At 48.0% G+C, this 11,479-nt stretch overlaps 1 protein-coding gene across 1 annotated transcript in view; it reads left to right on the forward strand.

The window, feature by feature from the left end:
- The window catches only part of SPECC1 (sperm antigen with calponin homology and coiled-coil domains 1), a 288,342-nt gene extending 277,419 nt beyond the window's left edge, over positions 1-10,923 (forward strand). Inside the window, exon 15 of the mRNA XM_041001555.1 lies at positions 7,431-10,923. Within this exon, the coding sequence (XP_040857489.1) occupies positions 7,431-7,520 (90 nt within the window). The 3' untranslated portion in view covers positions 7,521-10,923. The remainder of the gene's footprint in view (positions 1-7,430) is intronic.
- Positions 10,924-11,479: the final 556 nt, after the last annotated feature.

Genomic DNA, 11,479 nt, shown 5'->3' on the forward strand with positions numbered 1-11,479 from the left:
TAGATTGTGAAAGACGCCCCTGGCAGGTCGTGAGCAAGAGGACCGTCAAGCTTCCTAGGATGCTGGCAGTGAGCTAGTTCTTGATTTGGGTGGTGACTAGACCTTGTCAGAATTCACTAAGTTACAAAGTTTTGCTTGATATCCTCTTCTTTTTATAGTTATGTTTCACAATGAAAAGTTAAGTAGCTGGGGAAACAGGGCATTGTGGCACGATGGGTTAAGTCTCTCAGGCACAGTTCCTGATTAGGGTCTTGGCTACTCTGCCCTTCGAACTCAGCTCCTTAAGGCAGCAATAATGTCCCGAGTTCTTGGGTCTTTGTCACCCACAAGGGAGACGTGGATTGGATTCCTAGTTCCTGGCTTCAGTCTAGCCCAGCCTTGGCTCTTGCAGCCATTTGGGAAACTACCAGTTGGCAAAAATCAATCTCACTCTCTCAAATGCATAAGTACATTTTTAAAAAAAAAATCAATGGGTTGTATTTGTGTGGTTTTATTTCTTGGCTTTGCTTTGATCCATTTATATAGGTCCCCTGCTAATACCAAACTATCTTGATTAATACAACTTTACTAAAAATGTGGAAATCTAGTTATTCTTTTCAGAATTGTTTTGGCTGTGCACCTTTGCCCTTATAAATTTTTAAATCAGTTTATAACTAACCTAAAAAAATACTTGCTGGGTTTTTTAAAAATTTATTTATTTCCATTGGAAAGTCAGATTTACAAAGGAGAGAGAAAAAAAAAAGATCTTTCATCTGCTGTTTCACTCCCCAAGTGGCCACAACAGCCCGAACTGAGCCAACCAAAGCCAGGAGCTTTTTCCAGGTCTCTCACGTGACTGTAAGGTCCCAAGGCTTTGGGCCGTCCTCTACTGCTTTCCCAGGCCACAAGCAGGGAGCTGGATGGGAAGTGGGGCTGACAGGATTAGAACCAGCGCCCATATGGGATCCCAGCATATGCAAGGCGAGAACTTTACTCACTAGGCTATCACCCCAGGCTCATTTCTTAATTTTTTGTTATGTGTTACATTCTTTGGAAACATAGAGAGAAGACTGTGCCAGGCTGAAGGCAAAAACTAGAAAGTCAGTCCAGGTATAACATGGGTGACAGTGACCTAAGTACTTGAGCCATCAGCTGCTACTTTCAAGATTTGTGCTAGCAGGAATTGGAATCTGGAGCAGAACCTGGACTCGAACCCAGGCACTCTGGTGTGGAATATGGGATATGGGCATCCCAGTTGCATTCTAACCATTGCATCAAATGCCAACCCCCAGATCTTTGATTTCTTTCATCATTGATTTCTAGTTTTTCGCACTTATTTTGTTCAACTTGCGTACCTTTTTTGCATCTTATTATGACAATTTTTTTTTCTTATTACAAATTTCAGTTATTCATTTTTGGTATGCTGAAAAGCAATTGACTTTTATATGTTAATTTTGTATTCCAAGACTTCTTTTTAGATTGTTTTTATTGGAATGGCAGATTTATAGAGAGAAGGGGAGGTGGAGAGAAAGAGCTTCCATCCTCTGGTTCACTCTACAATGGCCATAATGGCTGGAGCTGAGCAGATCCAAAGCCAGGAGGCAAGAACCTCTTCCAGGTCTCCCATCTGGTACAGGATCCTACTGCTTTTCTAGGTCATAAGAAGGGAGCTAGCTCAGAAGTGGACTACAACATGAACTATGGGATACTATAATTCATAGTACCATAAGGGATACCAGCACTTGTAGGCAAAGGATCAGCCTGTTGCGCTTGATGCTGGCCCCATTCCAAGACCTTACTTACATATAAGTCTTCAGGGTTTTCTACGTAGAAAGTCATATCATCTGCACATTAAGCAAGTTCATCTTTTTCTTTCCAATCTGTATGCCTATTGTTTCTTTTTCATGTCTTATCCCAATATCAAGAACTTCCAGTAAGTGTTGAGTAGGACAAGTGAGAGGACAGCCTTGTCCTGTTCCTTATTAAATTAGTGAACATTCCGTCTTTCACCTTTAATTATAATATCCACTATTGGCTTTTTGTACATAGCTTGTATTAGGTAAAAGCAAGTCCCCTTTTATACCTAGCTTTTAAGAAGTTTTTGTCACAAGGAGTCCAGCAGTTAAAATGCCCTTTAGGACCCTCACAGCCCAAATCAGAGTGCCTGGGTTCAAGTCCTAACTTTGCTTCTGAATGTAGCTTGCTGCTGATGCACACCCTGGCAGGAGATGAGGGCTCGTTTACCTGTGTTCCTGACACCCACGTGGGAGCCCAGGCTGCTCTGAGAGTGGGAGAAGTAATACAGCAAGTGGAAGATTGCTCTCTCTCTCTGTGTCTCTCTCTCTCTCTCTCAGTCTCATTCTTGCTCTGTTTTTCAAATGTTTGTATATAAATAACATTTTTAAACTTTGTGCAGTGGCAATGTCATAGCCAATGAGGTTTATCTGAGGTGCGATTAGTGTAAAGTAAAAATCTTTATGTTTTGCATCAATGGCTGTTGAATCTTGTGTGATGCTTTTTTCATCTTTTCTGATCATATGGTTTTTATTGTACCTATAAGTATGATGAATTCCATGATTTACAAAACAGGCTTGCATTCCTGAGATGAGCCCCACTTGATTATGATACATTATGCTTTAGACAGATTAATAATCCATCACAGCTTTTATGTCTGTGAGAAATTGGTCTATATTTTTCTTGTGATATTTTGCCTGGCTGCTATAATAGGGTAATCAGAGCCACATAGGATGAGTTGGGAGCTTGTTGAATGAGTTCTCTCCTCATCCATTTTCTGGAAGTCAATGTGTAATGTTGTTGTTATTTCTTTCCTTAAATATTTGCTAGCATTCACCATGAAATCAAAAGCACCTAGTATTGGAAGATGTGGTATAGTTGTTAGCTTGTTATTCAGATACCCCCATGGCCATGGTATAAGCTTTTTACTGATGCAGCAATTTGCTCCTGAAGGGTACAAAACAGTTCTTCAAAATTTTCCAAATCTGATGTTAACAGTGGGCCAAAACATTTTAATGTAATCATTGCTAGATTCAAGTGTGTTAAGTAGTGTAACTGTGAACTTATTTTACTGAGTTATTTATTTATGATCAAGGGCTAGAGGAAAGTGGGTAAGACCATTGTTTCCACATTCTTTCTTTTTTTTTTTTTTCTTCCTTTATCTGGGGGGAGGAGGTAGATAAAGGGAGAAGTCACACCTAGCCTCCCAACCATCGCAGGATCCCCGATGTGGGGCATGCTCCAAGGGCACTGCTCGAGTGGTTTTGACAGTTCAGCAATTCTGAATTGCCGTCGATCTCACCACTCCTAGCATGATGAAATCTCTCTAGAATCTACTGGCTGACATGGTCCACCTTAGAGTGTCCATTTGCCTAGATTTTCACTGCCAACTCTTGGCTGGGGCAGATGACCAAAAGCAATCAGTTGTAAGGAATTCTGGACTTTAATTTTTTGTTTTTAAAGAAGTGGAGAGAGGGAGGGAAGGAGAGAAAGAGAGAGTTAATTCCTCTCCCCAAATACCTGAAACAGTAAGGAAGTGGGAACTCAGTGCAGGTCTTAAGGCTGAATGGAAGGAAGGCAGTTATTGGCCATCACCCCTGCCTCCTGGGATGTACACTGGCAGGAAGCTGGAGTCAGGAGCTGGAGGGGCATTGAACCACAGGCACTTGGGTTTTAAGAAGCAAGCATCCTGACATCTCAGCTGCTAAACGGGGCATCCAAACTGTCAAGCCTGATGGAACTTGCAAATCCTCAGTGACAGTGGATCCCAGACAAGGAACTTCCGCCTCTGTAGGCTTCCTCCTGTCCCACAGCCCAGCTGCCTCCTCATCAGCTTGCTTCTTGCTCATATCCTTCCTGTCCCATCTTCTTTTTTTTTTTAAGATTCATTTATTCATTTATATTACAAAGTCACATATACAGAGAGAAGGAAAGACAGAGGAAGATCTTCCGTCCAATGATTCACTCCCCAAGTGACCGCAATGACCGGTGCTGTGCCGATCCAAAGCCAGGAGCCAGGAACTTCTTCCGGGTCTCCCACACAGGTGCAGGGTCCCAAGGCTTTGGGCCGCCCTCGACTGCTTTCCCAGGCCACAAGCAGGGAGCTGGATAGGAAGTGGAGCTGCCGGGAATAGAACTGGTGCCCATATGGGATCCTGGCGCATTCAAGGCAAGGACTTTAGCCACTAGGCCACTACGCCAGGCCCCGTCCCATCTTCTAAGCAACCTTCCTGGGGTAAAGAAGTCCAGTGTGTGTGCACTGTCCTGACTACAACCAGTTTGAGAGAAGGTGGCCTTTTTTTTTTTTTTCGTTTAATAAAACCATTGTGTTTTGTGAAAGTTTTATTTTTCTCTTAAAACTGATTTGAGGATATCTCTCTAGAATGTCCTACTCGCTCCGTTTCCACTCTTTCCCCATGAACAGTGATATGCTGATTTTTTTTTTTTTAGCATATCCAGGGAACAAAATCAGTAAAGTATATTTGGATGGTGTAGAATCAGAAGATAAATGACTTCTTAACAGCACCAGCTGCCTCTGCCCCGCCCAGGAGCAGATGTACGAAGTTCAGCCCTTTTTTCTCCCCCCCCCTTTTTTCCACTGCATCTCTGCTTCTGGGTTTACACCAGGGTCCTTTCCTACTGCTCTCGTGTGACCACAAAAGAATCCAAATTCAATCTCAAAGTTAATTATTAAACATGTTCAGTGGTACCGATTTTCTAAAGCTCTGCTGAGCACCCAGCCCTTACCTGTCACTTGAAAACTTGGACAAGAAAAAAAATATATATGAAGAGACATGGAAATGGTAGCATGTAATGCCGATAAAATAAGCTCTTTACCTTTGGCTCAAGGCTTTTTGTAGTAAGCCAATGGTGAGGAAGTTAAAGGACTAGCAGCAACAGGAGGAGCTAAAACAGGTGAGGGGCTGTGCCAAGCTGAGTCAGAGCAACTGGCATGCATGCAATCTATGGCTGAGAACAGGCACGGATGGGGAGCTAAGGTGACACCCTAGCTGGGTTGAGGTTCCCACCAAGGAGCACAGGGCTGGAATGGGGGCTACATTCTGATCAGGATACGGTTGTAATCTCACTTAGCACAAGTGTGGACTGGGACTGGACACACCAAGCCGGGCTAGACTCCAACACCATCTGGTGCTCTGGAAGACCAGGGTAAATGTGGGGCGGACCAGGATAGGTCTCAGCCCCTACTGAGCCATGTGTAAGCTGTATGTGGGTATGGACGAGCTGTGGCTGGGCTGAAATATCCAACAGTAAGAACCAGTCAGGAAAAGCCACTGTTCCTGCTAGGACAGGAGGTGAACTGAGTAGGGCTGGCTCATGGACCCCCTGGTATGCACAAAATCTGCCATTGGGAGAGGTTCTGATGGAGGAGCCTGGGCAACTCCTCTGTCAGGACACAGACCTGGCAGGTAAGATCAAGAAGCATGAAAGGAAACAGCCCAGAACAGGCCATGGAAAGTTTCCCACTGGCATACATTTGGCATGGGTCGGGGACAGACCAGACTGAATCAGTTCACACCATCCACTGGCGAATCCGAGCACCAGAACAGAGTGTGGGTCGAGCCAGGTTCGGTCATAAAAAAAAAACACAGTATACACTACGGAATGCCAAAGTGAGGTTGCCTGTACCGGATGTGACTGCAGCACCCAACCAGCACACGTGAGAACCAGGAAGGGAGGGGCGGAGCTGGCAGGGGGAATATGAGGGTGATCCCCTGCTGGACAGCTACTCCCGCTGGAGAGCATGAGCTGGGATGGGTGCAGATCAGACTAGGCAGGGCTACAACACCTGTGGGCCTCATGTGGAATAGATCAGGGAAAAGCCAGGCTGGGCTGATTGTTCCTACTGGTGCAAACAAAAATTAGAGTGGGTGAGGGTTGATTGGGCTTAGTCATAGCATCAGATGGCAGAAGCTGGCACTAGGGGCTAGTTCTGTCAAGTTAAACTCCAGAACCACCTGGAAAGTGCATAATCCGGGAGTGGGAGTGGCCTAGAAGGGAAATAGTGGGCTCCTCCCTCTTGGGTTACCACTTCCACGGGAGGGCACGAAAACCAGGATAGGGGCTAGGGTGGCTAGACAGTAAGGCACCCAGCAACATCTGTGTGTGCTAGATAGTGGAGCTGGTTAGATGGAACTAGGCTTCAATGCCCATTGACATGTATGAGAGCTGAATGGGATGTGAGACAGACTGGTCTAGTCTGCTGCAAATACTGGCAAACCAGGGTAAGGGGTGGGCCTGGTGGGGGTTATTGTGGGTCGCTCCGACTAGGCTGCAGCTTCCACTGGTTTATGTGAGGACCGAGTATGTGCTGGGCAGAACCAGGCTGGACTGCAACACCCATTGGTTCCAGTAGAAGACAGCGCTGGAAACAGAACCAACCCAGCAATTGCAACCACCAGCTGATTGGGGTAATGGACTGTGCCAGGCCCTGTACTTGCTTGTACACATAAGAATCTGGTCTGGGAACACCTCAGACAAAGTTTCTTTTGGTTTCTCCCCAATCGAACTGCCGGACTCAGATCCCTAACCATGAAAAGACAGAGGACAGAACAAGTCAATCAACCACCTCAGCTATATGTTGGCAGTGAAAAACTGGGCAAACGGAGAGTCTAAGATGGACTATGTCAATTAGTGGATTCTTCAGCAACCTCATCGTCCTTGGAGTGGCGAGATTAGCAGCAATTCATAACTGTTGAACTATCAAAGCCACTTGAGCAGGACACTCAGAGACTTGGGGTGGGTGGGAAATTGGGTTGGGCTTTTCCCTTAAAACCCCCTTTACCTCAGATACATGAAGGAAACAATGTGGAAATAATAGTCTTAACCACCTTCCTGTAGCCCTTGAACCTTTTTACCCTAATTAACTGTAAAGATTGCCAAAAATATAATTTTAAAAAATGGAAAGAGTTAAAAAAAAAAACCAAACTGCACCAAACTGCATGTCATAGTCTTCATGGGGGAAGAAGTGAAAAGAAGTGCACAACCCATGAGTTGCGAGCAGCAGTCCCTGCGACTGTGTGTACCCAGTGGAACAGTGCAGCGACCTGGGCAGCACAAACCACAGTGGGTAACAGTACGTGTCGGAGGCCTGGGAACTAAAGTGTACACCCGAAGGCCAGCTTGGAAAAGGAGACGTCATGGGTGACTTTCTCTTTCCAAAACTTGCTTGAATGCTGTCATGTTGTTGAAAGATGAGCGCCACAGGAGGGCACGTCCTGCGACGTTTCACAGGAGTCGGCGTCTCCAAACGTCCAGGAAGGAAAGCCGTTCTTTGACCTCCTCACGTGAGCACAAGCGCTGTCTGTGTCTGCCTGTACTCTCACACTGTGAGGAAGGAGGGTTTCCAGGCAAGGCCAGCCCCTTCACGGGAATGGGTCTCGGGTGTCCCCCTGGTGACCTGTGCCGTTCCCTTGCAGGAGCTCAGCGAGATGCTGTACACAGACCGGCCTGACTGGCAGAGCGTGATGCAGTACGTGGCCCAGATCTACAAGTACTTTGAGACCTAAACGCAGAGGGGCCAAGAGCTGCGGGCACCTGCAGTTTGTCCTGGAAGCACTTGTCATCGTCCACCGACCCCACTCTTTCCACCACCCCACAGGCTGGATCTCCAAGGAAAGCTCACGCCTGGTGGACCAACATGCAAATAAGAAACAGAGCTGGGCTCTGCTGCGTAGCCAGGTCAAATGCAAACGTGACTGGAGTGTAGGTTGGGGAATCCGGGCTCTGCAGTGGGATGCTTCTGAGGAGTGTGGCCTTCCTCCACCCACACCAAGATCCTCGGTCCCGGCTTCGCTCCGCTTCCTTCACCAGTCCTGCCTGCTGACCTCACACAAACCCGCACAGCATCCCTGACAGCACCTCCAAATCAGGCTTGCTGTTTGTTTCCTAACAGCCCTGGCTCTCGTTTTTTTAAGAACGTTGCCTTTCCCAGTCCTCCCTCCCTTTCTTCCCCCTCCCCTGACCACACACATGCGTGCACACACACACACATACACACGAGACATTTGCTTTGGAACAACCTAGAAACAGACACCAGCCCTGCCTTTTGGGGAACTCAAGTTCTAGGTGAGAATGGGGACACCTGCGTGGAGCTTGATCCGCAACTTCTAGGCTGGCAGAGACCCTGGGCGCTTTGCTGAAGGGCCCCGCTGGAGGTGTCCCACAGGCGAAAGTGCCCACTGACCTCCAGCAACTGTTAATGCCCTGGAAGGGAAACCACAAGTAACATCCACCCACGCCTGTTGACCTGCCCTTACCCACGCTCCCATTCACACCCACGCACGTTTGTTCTCCACACACAGCCCAAGGGAGGGTCATGTGGTTCAGTCTTCACTTATTTGCACGATGAAAGAGATCAAGGGTGTGGGGGATTCTAAGCCCTGTCTTTGAACTCTAGAAGGACTTGGTCCTCTGCACTTGGCTAGGCCTTTCACATTTGCATAGCAAATAAAGGAGTCCTTGGGGGTGGCTGGGGTGGTTCTATTTATACTGAACCGAGAAGTGCACTTTCGCCCTCACCCTGCTGGTCACCCTCAGTGACAGAGGAGGCCTCCTGCACTGCCCCATCCCCTGGGAGGTATGCTCTGAGCAGTTCAGGGAACCACCCAGTGACTCTGTGATAGTCCCCTTGGGTGAATTTACACAGGCCATAGAGGTAAAAAGCTCAGTACCCACCCCGTGCTGATTAAAGTGCCAAATACAGCGTCAGTGCCCTTCTGACCAAGGGTCCCTGAGAGATGTGAAATTACTGCCGCTGCCATGTACAGTGAGCCTCTGGTGGCTAATCGCAGCCTCTCCTCCAGAGCCAGTTCCTAGGGCTGCAGGTCCAGTCCTTGTGCTGGGCAGCCAGGCTCTTGAGGCTGCTGCAGTGCCCAGAACCAGCATCTCCACCTCCCAGCCCTCCGTGGCTCCCAGCTGCGGCTCTGCTGGGACCTGCCAGGAGCTCCGGTAAACCCACCGCAGGCCCATCCCATCAGCTGATCCTGAATGTCTAGAGTGCGTCTGGAGGTGTAGTCTGCCCATTTCCGGAGTCCTGCAGGCAACTCTGATGCGTGCCCGTGGTGAGAGCCCCAGCCTGGACTGGCCCAGGGCTGTGTGGCTGCTGTTTAGAAACTAGCACTAATTTACATAACTGCCCCTTTGGTTCCTAATGGAAGCTTGAACAAATTGAACTTGCTCTTTCCTGATGAGTGCGTCTCAGTGAAAATCATTACCTGTGTTGCTTCATGCACCTGTCTCTGTTGACTCACCTGATGCATCTTCGATATCTCTATGCTTCTGCTTCGCTCACCCCCCAAATGGGGGTGGGGAGTGGCGGGGGCCACAACTGAAATCTCAAGTTGCTGGGTCGAGCAGGTGGTGGCTGTGTTTAAGCTGGGATTACTCCAGGGTTTTGTGTGGCGCAGGCAGCTGAGGCCCTGGGATACGGGAGAGGTGGTTAGTTAGCATACTGGCGTCCTGTTCTCAGTGATTACATAAATGTTCTTGAAGGAGCTCTGGGCACAGCCATCCCCATGCTGGGTGATGCAGCATCCCTCTCTCTCCATGCTGTGACCGATGCCAGTCCTCCCCTGGGAGCCAGCCTCCATGGCCAAACACTCAGCCCAGACACAGTTCTCATCTGCATCCTTTGCTTCCCGTAGGGTAAAAACAAAGAAGGAAATGTCATCTGAAAGATCGTATGCAGTTTGCTCTATAATTCCAGGAGCTTCCCCACCACCCTTCTGCCTGCCAGCAAGCAGGAGAGGGATCCTCCAGGCCCAGCAGCCTCGCCCCTGCCCCCAGGCCAGAGGGTCAGCCTAGAGGCACAGAACAGAGGGCAACGCGGTCCCACCCAGGCTGGGCCAAGAGGACGGTTTCCAGTTCCATCTTTCATTAGGGTGCCCAGAGCACTCCACTGTGAATATAGAAAAGGGGCAAGCTGAGACAACAAGACGGCAGCAGCTGGCATTTTCTTTATTTCCAATCTGCAGGTTTATACCATTCCCGGTTTTCTTTCTGGAGTGAGACTTTCAGAGGTCCCAGGAGCTGTGTTCCTCAAGCCAGAAACTAGTCACTCACTTGGCTTTTCCTTTAAATGTCGTTTTTATACCAAAACAAAAAAACACAAAACCTGAAGAATGGAACAACTTTGTAAGACATAAAGAGAAGTCCTCCGTGTGGTCCTCTGCATTGCCAGTTGCTCTGCAGGTTGTATTACAGCTGACCAAGGGTTGTGTGGTGGCCCCTGCCTCCATGGGGGTGACGTTCCATGGAACTTCTCCCATCTCAGTCTCTTCTCACTGCCAGGATGCTGCTGGTCTTTTGTTTCCATTCTTCAGTTGTTGCACAGCAGGGACCTTCCACAGTGGATGCCACATGTGAGAGACAAAAATAAAATCAGTTCCGAAGTAAAAGGCCAGCTAGCAAGGGCAATGAACATTTATAGGTTTCCTTTCCTGGCTGTCTTCATCTCCTCCCATCTCCCCATGGAGGTGGGGAATGACAGCAGGTGTGTCACCTACCAGTGGAGACCACGGACTAGGTAGTTTGAGCAACTCCACCAGCCTCAGTACTCACTCAGTGTCCCAAGGTTCCAGTGCCATGTGAATGACACAGGGTAAAGGCTGGACCCTTGGCAGCCTTTTAAAAAGTGTTTTGTTTGTTTGTTTAATACCCGCCTTTGCCCAAGTTTCGCTCTAACCCAAGTTAGAGCTTGGCTAAATCTGTAACATCCTGAGTAGCTCACTAATTTTAACTACATTAGTTGAACGTAGTTGATACATCTGTGGCCTCGTTTCTATAAAAAGCACATTAGGCTATACCAAGCGCTGTCAGGGTATGACATGCTGACATAGATGTATTTAACTTAACATGAAAGTGTATATTGCGTATGAATGTGTGATATTTCTAATAAATATGTTTGTCTGATTATCGCTTTTAAAAAAAAACGATGACATATATTGATTCTATTTTTTTTTTTCAAAGCAGCAGGTTTACGCTGAATGTTAGCGGAGCAAAGCAACATCTTCACACCCGTGTCCCTTGTCAGTCACCATCCCCCACAGTGGCTGCTCTCTCGGGCCTTGCTGGAACTTTCCACGAGGGGCAGGGCCTCATGACATCTCTGGCCCCTTCTGTCCACAGCGGTCCTGTTAAGGCCACACATCACCCTCCTGGCCCTCACAGGGCGTTACCAAGCATGCCACATGCAGGGCTACGTATGTGAGAGAAGCCCCCTGAGGCCTGGGAGGTCACAGCAGGCTAAGCACTAAACGGGAAGGGGTTGATTTCTTTAGTTAAGAGGCAACGAGACACAGCATTCTCACCTGCTGGTTCTCTCTCTAAATGTTGGCGATCGCTGGAGCTAGACCGGGTTACAGCCAGGAACTAGAAACTCCTTCTGGGTCTCCCACATAGGAGATAGGTTGCAGGGATCCAACTACCTGAGCCATCGCCTGCTCAGTGTACGCTCCCGAGGCGTACA

This window comes from Ochotona curzoniae, unplaced genomic scaffold, assembly GCF_017591425.1.
Source record: "Ochotona curzoniae isolate NIBS_2020 unplaced genomic scaffold, NIBS_Ocur_1.0 scaffold_2453, whole genome shotgun sequence".
NCBI classification, from domain to species: Eukaryota; Metazoa; Chordata; class Mammalia; order Lagomorpha; family Ochotonidae; genus Ochotona; species Ochotona curzoniae.